This window comes from Salminus brasiliensis, chromosome 20 (assembly GCF_030463535.1).
Source record: "Salminus brasiliensis chromosome 20, fSalBra1.hap2, whole genome shotgun sequence".
Taxonomy (NCBI): domain Eukaryota; kingdom Metazoa; phylum Chordata; class Actinopteri; order Characiformes; family Bryconidae; genus Salminus; species Salminus brasiliensis.
This window is the reverse complement of record NC_132897.1, coordinates 7,811,980-7,827,780: the sequence shown is the minus strand read 5'-3', so window position 1 is coordinate 7,827,780 and position 15,801 is coordinate 7,811,980. Positions and strand designations below refer to the sequence as shown.

At 42.4% G+C, this 15,801-nt stretch overlaps 1 protein-coding gene across 1 annotated transcript in view; it reads left to right on the top strand.

The window, feature by feature from the left end:
* The window catches only part of LOC140541925 (uncharacterized), an 85,945-nt gene that overhangs the window by 44,832 nt on the left and 25,312 nt on the right, over window positions 1-15,801 (top strand). The window contains exons 8-21 of the mRNA XM_072664724.1: window positions 1,736-1,780; window positions 2,448-2,567; window positions 8,557-8,595; window positions 8,724-8,777; window positions 10,231-10,284; window positions 11,074-11,181; window positions 11,573-11,626; window positions 11,736-11,789; window positions 12,498-12,542; window positions 12,983-13,036; window positions 13,238-13,282; window positions 13,377-13,430; window positions 14,100-14,144; window positions 14,239-14,292. Of these exons, the coding sequence (XP_072520825.1) occupies window positions 1,736-1,780; window positions 2,448-2,567; window positions 8,557-8,595; window positions 8,724-8,777; window positions 10,231-10,284; window positions 11,074-11,181; window positions 11,573-11,626; window positions 11,736-11,789; window positions 12,498-12,542; window positions 12,983-13,036; window positions 13,238-13,282; window positions 13,377-13,430; window positions 14,100-14,144; window positions 14,239-14,292 (825 nt within the window). The remainder of the gene's footprint in view (window positions 1-1,735; window positions 1,781-2,447; window positions 2,568-8,556; window positions 8,596-8,723; window positions 8,778-10,230; window positions 10,285-11,073; window positions 11,182-11,572; window positions 11,627-11,735; window positions 11,790-12,497; window positions 12,543-12,982; window positions 13,037-13,237; window positions 13,283-13,376; window positions 13,431-14,099; window positions 14,145-14,238; window positions 14,293-15,801) is intronic.

The window sequence follows — 15,801 nt, the reverse complement described above, 5'->3', positions numbered from 1 at the left end:
CAATAGAGAGTATTAAGTGTATCGATATCAATGGGTATGACTGTGGGGGTTCAATTTAGCCCTAAAACTGAGGGAGTGGTTAGAGGGCTGGGTTATTCATGGGAGGGTAGGGGGTTTGATATCTGGGTTTCCTAATCTGCCACTGTTGGGCTCTTTAGCAAGGCCTAGAGCTAGGTCATTAACCCTCTTTGCTCCAGGGGGTGCCATAGCATAGCTGACCCTGTGCTCTGACCCTGTCTTTCCAAGCTCAGATATGCAAAGAGAAGAATTCCACTGTACTGTACTGGGTATATATGCAAATAAGAGCACAGTACACTACATAAACCCTTCTTTATGTCCCAGGTTAGCATTGTTAGTGATACCACACATGCGACACATACAGAGGCTCTAATAAGCTGTACAATGCTACTGCATTTACTACTGTTACTACTCTCCCGACTTTCCCCACAAGAAATCCGTCTTGTGGGGGTGTTCCTACTTGAAACTCGGAAACTCCGACATCCTACTTCAAATGGACTGCAGCATAATCCTTTGGATTTGCATAGTATTGCAGGAATTGTAGTGGTTCAGGAGTATTGCTATGATAACTGGGTGAAAATATAACTTTTTGATATTGTGCCAACCAGCCCCTCCATGACATTTGAATTTAGTAATAAATGCACTAATTCTAGCAAATATTAGCCTAACATTTTTACTTTTCATTTGCTGCTTGTTGAGCTATCCTGCTGTGTGCCTGAAGAGCCTGAATTCTGTGCCAACCATCCCTGATTTCCCCTAAACAACACAAAGTTGCCGTTAATTTGATTATTTCTACCTCTTAGGCTCACAAATGTCCTCTGATGTTATGAAAATCGTGCATGTCTACCTCTGCCAGTTAGAGGTACACGACTACACTAGCTAATTATAACAATATTACAGTGTCTGGCTGCCGCTTGAGCCGTGCTTTACAGTACCGCAGGCCTACAACAAGTGCGCATTCAGTTTTCCTGGTGGGTTGATGTACGTGGTATGTGAAATATTTATTATCTCTTAGGGGATTTTTATTAGCTGTGATTTGCCTGTCTGTCAGTGTGCCACCCACTCGTCCCATTCAGGCTGAAAACTAGTAAAACAGCCTTCGTTTGTGCTCGTGGTTCATATACAAGGCAGTTACGTCCCTCAGCCGTGTCTAATTGCTAGGCGGACATTATTTTTAGCATGTTTTGACTCTGGTTCTAATTTCATGTGATACTCGAGCCTGTCTTTTTAAGTAATATTTTGGAGAGGAAAGTGGTGTTTTTTAAACCGAAAGCTTTTTAATCTTTCCATTTTCTCTCTAAAAATGGGGTTCGGAAAAATTCCAGTCCTGATGCTTTTTGGCCTCGGCAAGTCAGAAGACACAGCCGCACATGATTACGTTTGCCATTCACCAAATTACAGACCTTTATACTAAACATTTATGAAACATGTGACTCATCGTGTCTTTCGGCCTCTAAACCAAAGCAATGGCAGGTTTGTCATGCAGGCTTAGCTTGCCAGTACCTATAGGACGCTATTTGAACAAAAGAGCCAGTCTTGTAAAAACATCACTGAGATGCTTCACTGAGATTGCGTCATCAGAATTTGATGACCTCACTCTTCTCCTCATCATGTTTGAGTGTTAGACTATATACTGTCTCACTGCGGTCTGTCAATTCAGTTTATGTAACCGTATGACCTCTGCCAGATGTTCTGACTTCTGTCATTTTGTCTGTAGGGTTGTGCCGGAACCAGAGGACATGTTGGATTTAAGGGTGACAAGGTGAGGGCAAACATGACTGTTGAGTTGACTCGGAAATCTGAGCGTCTCGACTGAGATGCATCTGTACAAATCCTCCAAAAATTGGATTTCATGTGTTTCTTGGCTGTTTAGACTATCAAAAATCTATCAAAGTGGAGGGAGATCATAAGTTCAAATCCCAGCAAGGGCTCAGAGCTCCATTTGCAGAAGCCCCCCCAGTCTGGGGACATCATGTGAATCAGGAGTCCTAACCTGCAGATGGTAATAAACAATTCCAGTGTCCAGTGCCCAAATGCAGTGGTTCTTAAACCTGTCCTCAGGGCCCTCAGACAGTCAACAACACTGGAACGGAGTGAAAAGATGGACCATATGGGGGGGCTATGGGCCAGTTTAAGAACCACTACTCTAATGACAAACACCCCTGACCTCAAATAGTCCTCCCTTTGAATGAAAAGTACCATCTCCTGAGAATATGCTTTTTTCACTGAATTCAGTAGCTGCTCACTGTCTTCCATTATAAGTTCTGTTATTTGAGTGTACAGGTTTTCCCTTCTTTTATAAACACAGGGAAGCATGTCGAGAGTATCGTCTGTGGTAGCTGATAGTTTGACACCGTCCAGCAGACAAACCCTTGGTTGGAAAACTTCTAAAGCAACTCTCCTTTAACTTCACTGTTCCCCTTCTGAAGGGTTCTCGAGGTGAAAGAGGTCGAGATGGGCCCAGAGGGGATCCAGGGCCTCCAGGGCCGGCAGGACTACCTGCACTCTACCTGTGGAGAAACACCTTGGAGGACTGGGCTGCTTTCAGGGTAGGCCTCTCTTCCCTTTTCCTCACTCTGTAGCCTTGGAAAACAGATATCATGGAAGGGTCATGGAAGCAATCTCAGTCCAGTGCTAGAAACTCGCAACTGAGCCAAGATAAAGTTACAGATGGAAACCCCTGTGTACTCAAAACGCCAGAAAAAGTGCCTGTTGCTCCGTTCCATATTACGCATGGAGCCACCGCCCTGTGGGCCATGCAGCAGAATGACCCAGCCATGGCTTCGTCCCCATTGGACTCTGCAGTCTTCTATTACTGACTGTAAATTTCAACTTTCGCTTAGACCGCAGGGCTGGCCTCCACGTAGATGCTTGTAACTGGAAACAGTTGTACAGTTTTGGATTGGAAATGTATTGTATGCACATTGTCAGGTCTCCTTTGCCAAAGTAGCTCTAAAGCTGGCAGTAGTGGTCTTGGCTCATCTGGCACCCTAAGTGAAATTATACATGGACCCCCTTTCTCATATCAGTTTCTGACAAAAAGGTTTAGCTGAATTATAAATAGTATGCTGTTATTTGTTATGCTGTGTAAACAAATGGTACCGGCTAATGACAACCTCATGTAGCAGTGTATACTGATGATGTGAAAGCTAGCAAATTGACTATGTGGAAGGACCCCTTATCACATGTCAAGACAGTGTTTACTTTGAATATAGGCAGTAGGCTATGTAGCTTTTGCTGCAATGATGCCCAGGTAGTGGTAATCCCATCACAAAACGTAAGACTATGCTACAATTAGCTTCTAATGCACGACGACTTACTAGTAATAATATCAGATCTACAGATCTATAAAGCCATTCTGGGAATAGTCATACTGTCAGGACGACATATGCTTAATGTAATTTTGTGATTTCACTCTCTTATCTCTAATTACTAGTAAAAACACCTGTTACGGATATCTGTAATCCCTTTTTAAATAGTAAAATTTGTAACTCCATACATCTACAATGTAAATCTTACTAGTAAAAAGTCACATATACATTAATGAATTGTAACTTGCACAAAAGCTAATTCCAGATATCTGTAATGTAGTTTTGATTAGCTGTAAAGTGCAGGTAGAATATGTGCAGTTTTAGATCTCTATAATGTCATTTTAGATAAATAATGATAATATTATTATTGATCTCTAAAACTAGAGTTAGTATTCTGAATCAAATTGTAGATATCTGGAACTACAGTTTGTACTATATTGAATGAATCCTTACTTTGAACTGATGCTTTTTAATGAGCCGGCTGAATCGATTCAGAAATATGATTGTGATTGTTGTGAATGTGATTAATACTCTCTCCAAGTTCAACCCCATTACACCCCCATAATACCTCTTATTAGGAATTAGCTCTGTCAAATAGCATGATTTTATTCAGTGCCCAAATTTAGTGGTTGTCAAACCTGTACTCAAGGCCTTCAGACAGTCCACAACACAAACAATATGGACCATCTGGGGGGGCTTTGGACCAGTTTAAGAACCACTACTCTAATGACAAACACCCCCGACCACAAATAGTCCCTCCCTTTGAAGGACTAGTACCATCTCTGAGAGATACATGTTCCGAATATGCTAACTGGCTTCTATTATAAGTTCTCTTATTTGAGTGTACAGGTTTTCTTTTCTTTTATAAACACAGGGAAACATGTCGAGAGAATCATCTGTGGTAGCTGATAGTTTGACACCGTCCAGCAGACAAACCTTTGGTTAAAAAACTTCTAAAGCAACTCTCCTTTACCTTCACTGTTCCCTTCCTAAAGGGTTCTCAAGGTGAAAGAGGTCGAGATTGGCCCAGAGGGGATCCATGGCCTAGTGAAGAAGTAATTGTGGATATCTGTAACTGGAGTTTTTACTAGTAAAAATGCAATTACAGATAAGAGATTCAATTCCATTTGAATCAAAGGTGACACATGACTAGTCAAAATTACATTAAGGATATTACTAGTGAGAAAGGCTTTGCTAATCTAATAATTTCAAATCTGGAATTTCAGTTTTTACTAGTATAAAAAATTGCTGGTGTGGTCTTCAATAATTTGAACTGCCGCTTGGCCGAATCGATTCAGTAATTCGGTTGTGATTGTTGTGAATGTGAGTAATACTCTCTCAGAGTTTAACCCCATAACACGAATGTGTCTATGTATTAGTGTATAGTTTCTCTGTGGTTTTTCTGTACTGTTGTGAACATGATGCAACTGCTAGTTGCTCCAAAGAAACTCTGAATGACTCGCTAGATGAACCAGCCCAGCTCTGACTGAATCGAGCCTCATCAGTTCTCCATAGGATTGAAGCAATGAATCAACGTACCAGTTAAAATGATCTGGTCTACTGACTCAAAATGAGCCGAAAGCCCTAAGCACTGCAGCCCTTCTCTGCAAATATCTCAGTAACAGAATCAAATCATGTGAATCAGATATTTGATTAATTTAAGCGAACGGCTGAACATTAGATCACTACTAGCTTTACTGCTCCTGAATATAACATGAATTATATACCAGCTAACTTTGACCTTTTCATTAGCAGTAGCAATGCTGATGATCATGCACACTATATGGACAAAAGTATTGGGACAACTACCCGTTCATTTTTTCTTCTGAAATCAGGGTTGTATGTCCTGATTTTGTTGAATTTTGTTGGAGTTTGTTGTATATCCTGATTTTGATATTTTTGGGGGGGTTTACAATCTTGACTATCCAGGGAAGGCTTTATAATAAGGTTTCGGAGCATTGCTGTGAGGATTTGATTGCATTCAGCAAGAAGAGTGTAATTGAGGTCAGGATGTTGGATCACTATCGTCCCAACTCATCCCAAAAGTAATGAATGGAGCACCACCATCGTTCCAGAGAACACACTTCTTCAACTGCTCCACAGCTTAATTCTGGGGGACTGTATGATATTTTATCTATTTCACGCTTATATTTCCTAAGCCAGGCTCTGACGTCTCAGTGGGATACCATCAGAGTAATGAAAGGATTTCATCAGTCAGTTTTTGGTGGGCCTGAGGTTCTGATGGCATTGATATAGCTGTATTTCATATTTTCACTTGGCAGAACCATCCATGATGAACAGAGTTTGGGTCTGCCTCCTGGAGCAAATGTTAGAATCATGGACAGTAGATTGGCGCAAGCACAGCAAGGGGTGCAAGTTAAGTGGGGTGAATTGTTTTATTAGATTACGTACATAAAAATGTGAGTGATTGCAGCAAAACACTTCAATATGGAAGGCCAGAGTGGTGTGGTGAAATGCTTTGCCATTATTTAGAGGAAAAAAGAGGTCAGTATATGTTATGATAATGATACATGTGCTTTTGGCAGATATGCTCAGTATAATTACCTGAGCTCACTTCTTCCTGGATGAGGTCAGCTTTACATTAGAGAGGCTTTTGCTGTAAGTCAGAGAAGATTCTGAGAGCAAAAACACCCTTCATGCTCCTTTGGATTGCAGCTTGGGCAAGGTTCCTCAAGGTTATTAAGGAAAAGGCTTTGTGTGGCGACGCTTGGCCTGTTCACTGAGATCTATTTCAGGGCTGACTTATGTAATACGTCCAGTCTCGGTGTGTGTTCTGTTTAGAAGGCTGTGGTGGGATGGCACTACGGCAAATCGGTTCTCCAAATGCTGGTGGCAATTAAGGCTGATTTGTCTTTGGAGCAGAGTAAACCAAGCCTGTGCGCTACTCTGTGGGTCAGTGTAATAGGTTTTATTCGCTCTGAAGGTGCGTCGGCGTTTACCCAGCATGTTCTCTGAAAGGCCGTAGTGTTGTTGGGACCCCGTGGGCTTTGACAGATGTGTAGACCTCCTCTTAGCCCCTTGGGGTCAGCTGGGTGAGGTCCGGCTCCCCCGTCCTGTCTGAAACTCACCTTCACTGGGCCACTGACGCCCTGCGGCCCAATTGAATGCGAGCCAAGACAAACAGGGTATGGAGCGGGGGTGGCCTGAGCGGTTTAATAAGTAGGCCGATGGACTGTGTGCGTCTCTGTGTGAGGCAGTGGACTCCACTTCCTCAGACCACACTGCGGAGAGACAGCCTGCACTGTCCTCCCTCTGTTATCTCCCCTCTGAGCAGCAAGGCGGGCCTCGGTTTGTTTGCTCTGCTCATTTACATTGACCTCTACTTTAAAGCGAAGAGGGCCACAAGACAGACCTTGTACATTAAATGTGCCCTTGAGCAAACACTCCTGAATTTAACCAACGATAAATCGAGGAAAGACCTCCGTCTTTATGGACAATCCAGCACGATAGTAGTACGATGAGCTACGTCTGTCTGTCTGTCTGTTGTGCTGTGCAAAGGTCAGACATCACCTTTCACTGATTTATCATTGCTGCCATGCAAAAACCTTGTCTGGCAGGTATTCTTTACATTGCTTCCAGCTTTCATGGTGAATGGACCATTAGAAATGCTCCAAAATGACAAAATGAATCTTTTTACATTGACTTCCACTGAAACCTCAGAGGGTTTTTTCCTTCTCCTGTAAAGTTGCCATTTTTGAGAGTGTTTTTTCTTAACAATGAAGATATTCGATATTCGATATATGGAGGTATATATGGAGACCTCCTCTGAAGTACCTGGGTGGTACCTTCGGGGTGGTCAATTATTATTATTATTATTATCGGGATGGTCAATCCATTGTTCTGAGAACAGCAACAACTTCAATGAAATGTTCTTCTTTTATGACCATTTACTTCACTCAGTAAGAAATCAGCTCCACATCCATTCAGATCCACAGCATTGTTATATTTTTAAAAAAGATCAGAAAAGCATCTAAGAATCATGTGCAGATCAATGCTGAATGATTTTGAAGGTTTCACTGCAGTTCTCTACATTTGCATCTACAGTCTTTTTTTTTTTGTTAGAGTAGTGTGTTAATTCGACCATTCCTCTCTAGAGAGGCTGCCAAGGTGCTCGTTCAGTCTCTCATCACTTTAGGACTTGACTACTGCAACTCTCTTCTGGCTGGTCTTCCTCTGCGCACCATCAGGCCCCTGCAACTCATCCAGAATGCAGCGGCACGGGTCGTCTTCATCGTTCCTAAATTCAGCCATGTCACCCCACTGTCGTTTTCTTATCACTGGCTTCCTGTAGCTCCTGCCTGCATCAGATTCAAAACCCGGATGCTGGCCTACAAAGTCAAGAACGGACCAGCCCCTCCGTACTTGATGGCAATGGTCAAAAGCCGATCCGCACCAAGAGCCCTTCCAGCTTCAAGTACGGCTTGGCTCGACCCGCCATCCCTCAAAATCCACGGAAGACAAGCGTCCAGGCTTTTTTCTGTGGTGGAACGAGCTTCCCCTGGGTGTCGGAACGGCAGAGTCGCTCGCTGTCTTCAAACACAGACTGAAGACCCACCTCTTCAGAGAATACTGGGGCGAATAGTAGAGTGGTCACCTTACTGACTTGTGTTTAGTAGATTCTAAGATTAGAGTATCTTTGCATTATTAGTCTATTCTAACTAGCTAAGGTTATTCTTAAGTAAATAGCAAAGCACTAAGCGGACTAAGGCCATGCCACTATGACTTGAGGGTTGACTTGACTTCAGTGTGTTAGTGCCTGGTGCCCAGCAATGCTCTGCTGCATTGGCTAGCAGATGCCAATGCATTAGAGCATTACTGGTCAATAGACACTTTCCGAGCGAGTTGGTTGTCCGATGATGTTGCAGTGCCGGTGGCTGGTTATGCATGTGTCAGTCTTCACCATCCCAATGTTAGGAGGATTACATGTAATAGGGAGGAGGGTACTGACGAGTGGGTTGGGTTGAGGTAAATTGGTAAAAAAAATAATTATAAAAATAGTGGACTGCCATGACGTCCAAGATCCCTGCATGGAGACGAGACATTTGAAGAAGGTTTTTGTAGTGTGTTTCAGGGGTCTAGTGGGACCCCAGCCAGCATTTTTGTGAGGTTGTGGCTCAAAGAGGTTGTGAACCATGGGAATGTAACTAATTTTAGGCACATTGCATATTGAACATATTTGTAACATCAGATCAACTCTGTTTTGCAGAGAACAGCGTATTACCACTTGCTGGCAGCAGGCTGGCCCGTAAGTAGCACATTTTTAGAACTGATGTATTTATGTATATGGGAAAAGTTCCATTTCATATTTCATGTGTTTGATCAACCTTGTGGGCTTTTTCATTCGAAGAAATATCCCTGCATATTTATTCACAGAGGGAGATCGGGCCTCCCGGAGCAATGGGGGAGATGGGGAGACCTGGACCACCTGTGAGTGTACACACACATAAATGCACACACACAGTAGGTGTATATTCACCAAGCTTCATGGCAGATCAGTGTAGAGCTTCAAACCAACCACTAGACGTTTCAGATGAGATAGTATACTATATGGACAAAATGGACAGAAGTAATGGGACACACGCTCATTCATTGTTTCTTCCGAAATCCAGGGTTTTAATAATGGAGCATATATTTGTTGGAGTAACTGTCTTTACTGTCTAGGGAAGTTTGATTGCATTCAGGATTTTGGATGATCACCAAACCACCTTATCCCCAACTCATCCCAAAAGTATTGCATGGAGCACCATCCATCATTCCAGAGAACACGGTTCCACTGCTCCACAGCTCAATGCTGGGGGGATTTGTACCCTTCTAGCCCTAGCCTGGCATTAGGAATGGTGCCAATAGGTTCATGTTTATCTGCTCCAGAGAGTCCTATTCGTTTAGCAATACTTCACCACACTATTTTTTTAAAGACAAAGGTTCCTTGAAGGTTCCTTTTACAGTGTACAGAGACTAGATAAACTGTGTGTGTCAGCATTTGCACATCTGTGTCAGCAATGGCTGCAACTTAAAAGAGCTGAGTGCATTCATTAGAAGGGGTGTCCAGAAACATTTGGACACATGGTGTGTCCTGAAGGTGTCTTAACATTGCTCTTAGTATCGTAATCATTTTCAGCTTCAAGAAACACCTGTTTGAAGATCCTACAGTGCATGTGTCCAAAGTCACAAAGTCCTCAGTAGCACCTTTCTCTTAGCCCAGCAATTCTCTGCCAGTGCTGTTCTCAGTCCACAAGATGGCGCAGTTGCTTACTAGTGAGACCAAAGTTTCTTAAGGGAAAGAAAATTAGAGTTATTAAAGGCTCACCTTGGTCCACACACAGGAGAATGGGGTTCGATTGTCTGCTCAGACAGAAATCACATAGAAGGATTCAGTAGAAGATTTTTTATGTGTGCACTTCACAATTCACAAATTTTGCTTTCATAAAAATGACTAAGTTTAAAACTGAGTGATGCTTCAAGGTCTGTGTAAAAGGTGATTAAGGATGGAGGCCGGAATACTGCCAGGCTAATTCAAACATAAAGGTCCTGCAAATGGTTCTTTGAGCAGTGCCATAGACTAACCACTTTTTGGTTGAACCGTCGGTTGTTTAATAGAGATGTACGAGTGTAAAGAACCTTTTAAAGGCTTGATGACCCTCCTCTTGACATGAAGGTCCTTTAACATAAAGGCCAATTTAAACATTCCTTACACTCACACTGTCTCCATTACAAAAATTATTCTGTGTGGAACCAAAAGTGGTTGTTCCGTGTTCTAAGAACCTTTTGGGGCCCCTTTATTTTTAAGAGCATATGGTCCCCAGTCTTACAGTCCTTCAGCATACATACAGTGTACATTTTCATTTATTTATTTATTTATTTTTGTCTGTCTGCCATACAGGGGATTCCTGGAGACCCGGGAGAGAGAGGACCTGTAGGGCGTCATGGTGACATGGTAATCAGTCCTGCTGTCATATTGTGCTATATGTAGTTTGGTTACAGCACGTCATTGGTCATTATAGCTCAAGGCTGCGTTTTCTGCGGTGTTAGGGGTGCCTGCTGCCAGCCTCGCCCAGCATTGCTACTGCGGTGTTAGGGGTGCCTGCTGCCAGCCTTGCCCAGCATTGCTACTGTGGTGTTAGGGGTGCCTGCTGCCAGCCTCGCCCAGCATTGCTACTGCGGTGTTAGGGGTGCCTGCTGCCGGCCTCGTCCAGCATTGCTACTGCGGTGTTAGGGGTGCCTGCTGCCAGCCTCGTCCAGCATTGCTTCTGCGGTGTTAGTGGTGCCTGCTGCCAGCCTCGCCCAGCATTGCTACTGCCGTGTTAGCGCACCTGCTGCCGGCTTAAGGCTCTGAGGGCAGGGCTTGAGTCCTTTACCAGGCAGCGTCACATGATATTGGTACATAAAACATAAAAAAGGTCATTTTATGTCACACATTTTATGTCACTTTCCTAAGATCTGGAGATGGAAATGAAGACCAATGAATTAGCTTTATCTCACTTGTTTAGATTGCCATTGTCTTCTACTATAGTTAATATGGAAGCTATTGCCATAGGCTCATAAATTGCTACTGGATGTGGGTGAGAAGCTTACAGTTAATGGAGCAGATAAGCAATACCAAAGACATTAGCAATGTTTTGATCTACTCATATAAGAAGAGCTTAAGCAGAGGAGTAGCGTGAAGCATATTCTCAATGGCATTCATTAGATCTTTCCTGAATGAGATACCAAAGTGTTCTGACAGGGTGACCTGGGACCAAAGGGGGTCTGTGGCCGAGCAGGGCGAGCTGGACGAGATGGAGAGAACGGTCTGAATGGAGAACCTGGGCTTCCAGGAATACCTGGCCTACAGGTGGGGACCCTCACTTACTACTAGCAGAACTATACTTAACTTATTCCAAAGTTCTCAGCTTCCCTCAAACTCTCAGTTTTCTAAATAAGAAAAAAAGAAAATAATTATTTTGCCAGAAATGATTTTGTTGGATTGATACTGTAGAAGATCCATTGAAAGATTCATGAAGTGTGAAGGGTGAGGAACATTATTTCTTTTCTACTAGCCCAATAAAGCTTACCAATGCTTTTCATAGTTCAGTAGGTCCAAGAACCTTTCAGGAACCTTTATTTCTAAGAGTGTGGGATCAATATTTGAATACTCTCTGAGTGTAATAATGTACTATGATGTAGAGTAAAACCAACCAGTAAATTGTGTCAATTGTGTGCTTCCTCCTTCACTGTGATACCAGGGTCCTCGTGGTTATAAAGGAGAGACAGCGCCCCCTGGAGACAAAGGAGACCAGGTCTGCACCATTTCTGCACACAGTATTCTGAGTCATTTTAGAGGTAAATATCATGCTTCTGTTACATGAAATATGTATTTAATGAATGTGTGTGTTGTGTGAACCTTAGGGTTTCCCTGGTGCACCTGGGCCCATTGGGGACAGAGGAGAACCTGGACAGAAGGTTAGATCACCTCAGCTTTTAATTCTAACTCTATGATATCTCTGTTCCTGCATTAAGGGGAAAAAAGGGAAATTAGGTATGTACTGCCCCCTAGTGCTTTGAATGCGCACTAGCACTGCACTGATTTCCCTGTTTGTGTTTGGTAGATGGGTTTCCTCTGTTCTAACATTACTGGGTGCTTGTGCAGCTAGGGGGCAGAAGCGCTTTGGGCACATAGCTGGTCCGTAGATTGATATGTTAGTCAGCTGTTGTAATCAACCTAGGTTTCGCACTGTCTATAAACTCTTTCTTTCTGCCCTGTGGTTGTGAGAGCATCTCTGTGATCCCTTTTGGGGCTATATGGAGCCCTTTTTTAAGACATGCTATATAGACCCGTCTCCAAAAGGTTTTCCACCAGTGCAAAAACCCTTTTAAGCATCAGAATGGTTCTTTGGTGGTTCTTAAACCAGTTCTTAAACAGTCTATGGCCCTCCAGCGGCCTAAAGGGTTATTACAAACTTCTATTCCCGAAGAATAGCCCCACCAGTTTGTACCCTGTCCCTAGAAGTCCCTGTAGTTACTGAATAATACACCTTAGTGTGTAATAAACCTTGCTGGGTTATGGGGTTAAAGAAAATATTTTTTTAGGTGTGATGATATGATAAATAATAAATACTGTATGTGATTTTCTTTTGCTTAAATCTTTTCATCTCTCTCTCTCTCTCTTAGGGATCAAAAGGAGAAGAAGGATTTAGTGGCCCCGTTGGTCCTCCAGTAAGTGAACCTAGATGAACTGGGGTCAAGTATCTAAGCCATGCTCTTCTAACTTGGTAACATCATGCTTGATGTTTACCCCTGATCATTGCTGGAGCACTTCACTTAGTCCTCACACTTGTGGTGGAACTACTTTCCTTGGTGGAAGAAACTGTCAGTATTAAAAGCTGTAAAAGCTGATTTTCAGAGCTTATTTGCAGAACAGAAAGTCTAACGCTTATATAATATATAATATTATTATAACACCTGTGGTCCTCATTTTCAACCTTTACTTGTGTATAAATTACAGCCAGCAATGTTATTCACCATGACACACCCCCTCTCCTGTTGTATTGCTAAATTATACAATTTAGAGCCATTCATTAATCATTAAAATCCCTCTGGTTTGTGCTGATGTGCTTGTTGCCCTGTATGTGTTCTATCTCTTTTTTTCTAATCAGGGCCCTATTGGTGTAAGAGGAGCTGACGGGAGCCCTGGACCACCAGGACCTGAGGTGTGCTCTAAGTTCTAACCAGTATGAGATGAACATATTGTGGGGAACGAACCAATAGAAATGCTCCAAAATGAGCCGGAATAAAATCTTTTCACATTGACGTCCATTGAAAATGAAGAAGGGATTTTCCTTTTCGTGTAACAAAATGTTTTGTTATTTACTGATGTGATGATCAGCAGGATCATGATTGTTTTCTTTTAGGGGGATCCAGGGCATGATGGGAAACGTGGTCCTCCAGGAGATATAGTGAGTTTTTAACATAATCACATTAGAAGATACAGTTGCCCAATAAATGCTGCCTCGGCTGATGGTGTGTATGTATGTGTGTGTTTATTTATAGGGAGCTCCGGGTGCTACAGGAATGGTTGGAGCACAGGGGGTTAATGGCTCAGATGTGAGTAAAACACACTTTGAGAGATCCAGGTCCAGAAAATGTCTAAATTCACCCTAGCAGAGTAAAAACATAAATACAGTTGGTCTATTCATGTGCATCAAAGATTTCTTCCCCTGTAAACCTGTTACTATTCAGTATTTACAAGCAGAGCATTTGGGGGTTGGGTGCCTTGTTTGAGGGCATCTTAACCAGGGATACCAGCCATCTTCTGGTCCAAAGCCTGCTTCTTTAAGTTTTAAGCAATGGTTGGACCCAACTTATTATATATTATAGAGCCTCGCGTTAGTATGACCATTAATTGGAACATTTTACCTCGATTACAATTAATAAACGATTGTATAAAGTGCTCAAGTTCCTCAGTTGGATCTATCTTTTAATAAGCAGTGTGTTTTAATTAGAGACTCCACTGTTGGAAACAGTCTGTAAAAGGTGTGGGGGGTTGTTTAAACAGGGGGATCTAGTATCATGTTTAAATTCATATCTATAGTAAAGTATAATATGTCATTCATGGTGTCGCAGCACAAATTCGTTAGTCAGTGATTGATATGGCTGTGATTATCACATTTCCTCATATAGCTTGAAGTTTCCTCACATTTGAGAGCCAGCAGACATTACACAATGTCTTGTTGCATTACTATTATTATTACCATATTTGTGCTGTGTTTACAGGGTGATGTAGGACCTGTTGGCCCAGCAGGACGAAAGGGCCCTCAGGTCAGTTGTATTCTCAGGTCTGTTGTGTCTAGAAAGGTTATTAATATCATGTCTGTATGAAATACTAATTCACTTTTCTGTATGTTCCTACCAGGGTCCTGCTGGTACGGTGGGTATCAGAGGTCAGCCTGGTCTTCCAGGTCCACAGGTAAATAATGAACCCCTGCATTGCATCATAAATCAATGTCAGCAGGTCACACTCTTGCCCTCTCAGACTGCACATATTGTACTCTCTTACACCATTACTCCATACACTGGAAATAGGGATGCCTTGTTTTTTGGACAGAACTGAGGTCAGATCAGGGTTAAGAAGGTTAGATTTAGGTTGAAGATATTTTGAATATATTTGATTAGGATATAGTAGTGTGTGTGTTTGTGTGTGTGTGTTATTGGCCAGCCTAAGCCAAAGCTTTCCATCATGCATCAGTCAGTCATTGTTATTGCCCTCCTGTGGAGGTTTGGCTGGGAGAGCAGACAATAGCATAGCATAGTTTCAAACTGCTGCCTGTTGGGGTCTTGTTAAATGGGGAATGGTGCCGAAAATCCACGCTTTATACACTATATCTGTCCCTGCTGGCCCAGTTAAACATTACATCTTACCAGATGTTCACATTAAATAAGGAGTGGTAGCCACTGAATCCAGTGTATGCTCCCTTAGAGCTGGAAAACTGCTTTCTAGGTTGTAGGCTTGAAGTGTGAACTGCAGTATAGATCAGAATGTAAGCCATTACACAAATTTATAAAGACAAGCCTGTTTATGTACACGGTAGGGCCAGTGAGAGCTGTGGGAGCATCTTTAGAGCACCTTTGCATAGTTGGTATGCTGCTTAGAAGAATCCAGAAGGTCTGGTTGCTGACTTCTCTGCGAACTCCAGTAACTGTGCACATTTGCTCAGTTCCACCAGCAGCTCACTTGATTTACTTTAAAGGTGCCACAAAACCTAAATACCACAGAGTATTTAGGTAGTTTATTAATGTATAAGTAGTAAGCATGTGACTTTGGTTGGGGTGAAAAGTGTATTTACCACCCTGTTATTTTTTTATTTATTTAGCACCAGTTTGGTTCAGCTGAGGTGGTCTGGTTTTGTCAGACGATGGAAAGAAGAGACTGTCAAAAAAAACTGTGGCCTATGGTTAGCTTTTAGCATAGCACGATCCCTGTTTGCCCCGTCCAGCTTTCGTTTGGTTGCATGTCGAGTTTGACCTCCTCTTTTGCGTACACTGGCATAAGAAAAGCCATGGTTACAAGATCTGAAGTGATGAGCTTCTCTCCAGTGTCAACAACACCATGTTCTTCCAAAGTCGCGGTCACGTCTCACAGCATCACAAGCTTTAAGCTTCTCTCTATTGTACGGGGTTTATATACATTTGGGGGGGTCTATATAACAAGTCTCTTATGTAACAGATTTGGGGATTTGGAATTGGCACATTTTCAGGCCTTGTTTTGGTTACGCTGGATTTTCTTTTGAAGGATTTGCAATATTTCTTTTGAGGTTTGCAATACGGCAGTTCCGTGTATTGAACTGTCATTATTTAGCTGTAATATGATAAAATATGATTTTCCATTCTAGGGGTCCATTAATGAAGGATTGATTAGATCAATTTGGTATAGAAGGGTAACTGTAAATACTGGGCGTCTTCTTTGAAAGTTTTGGAA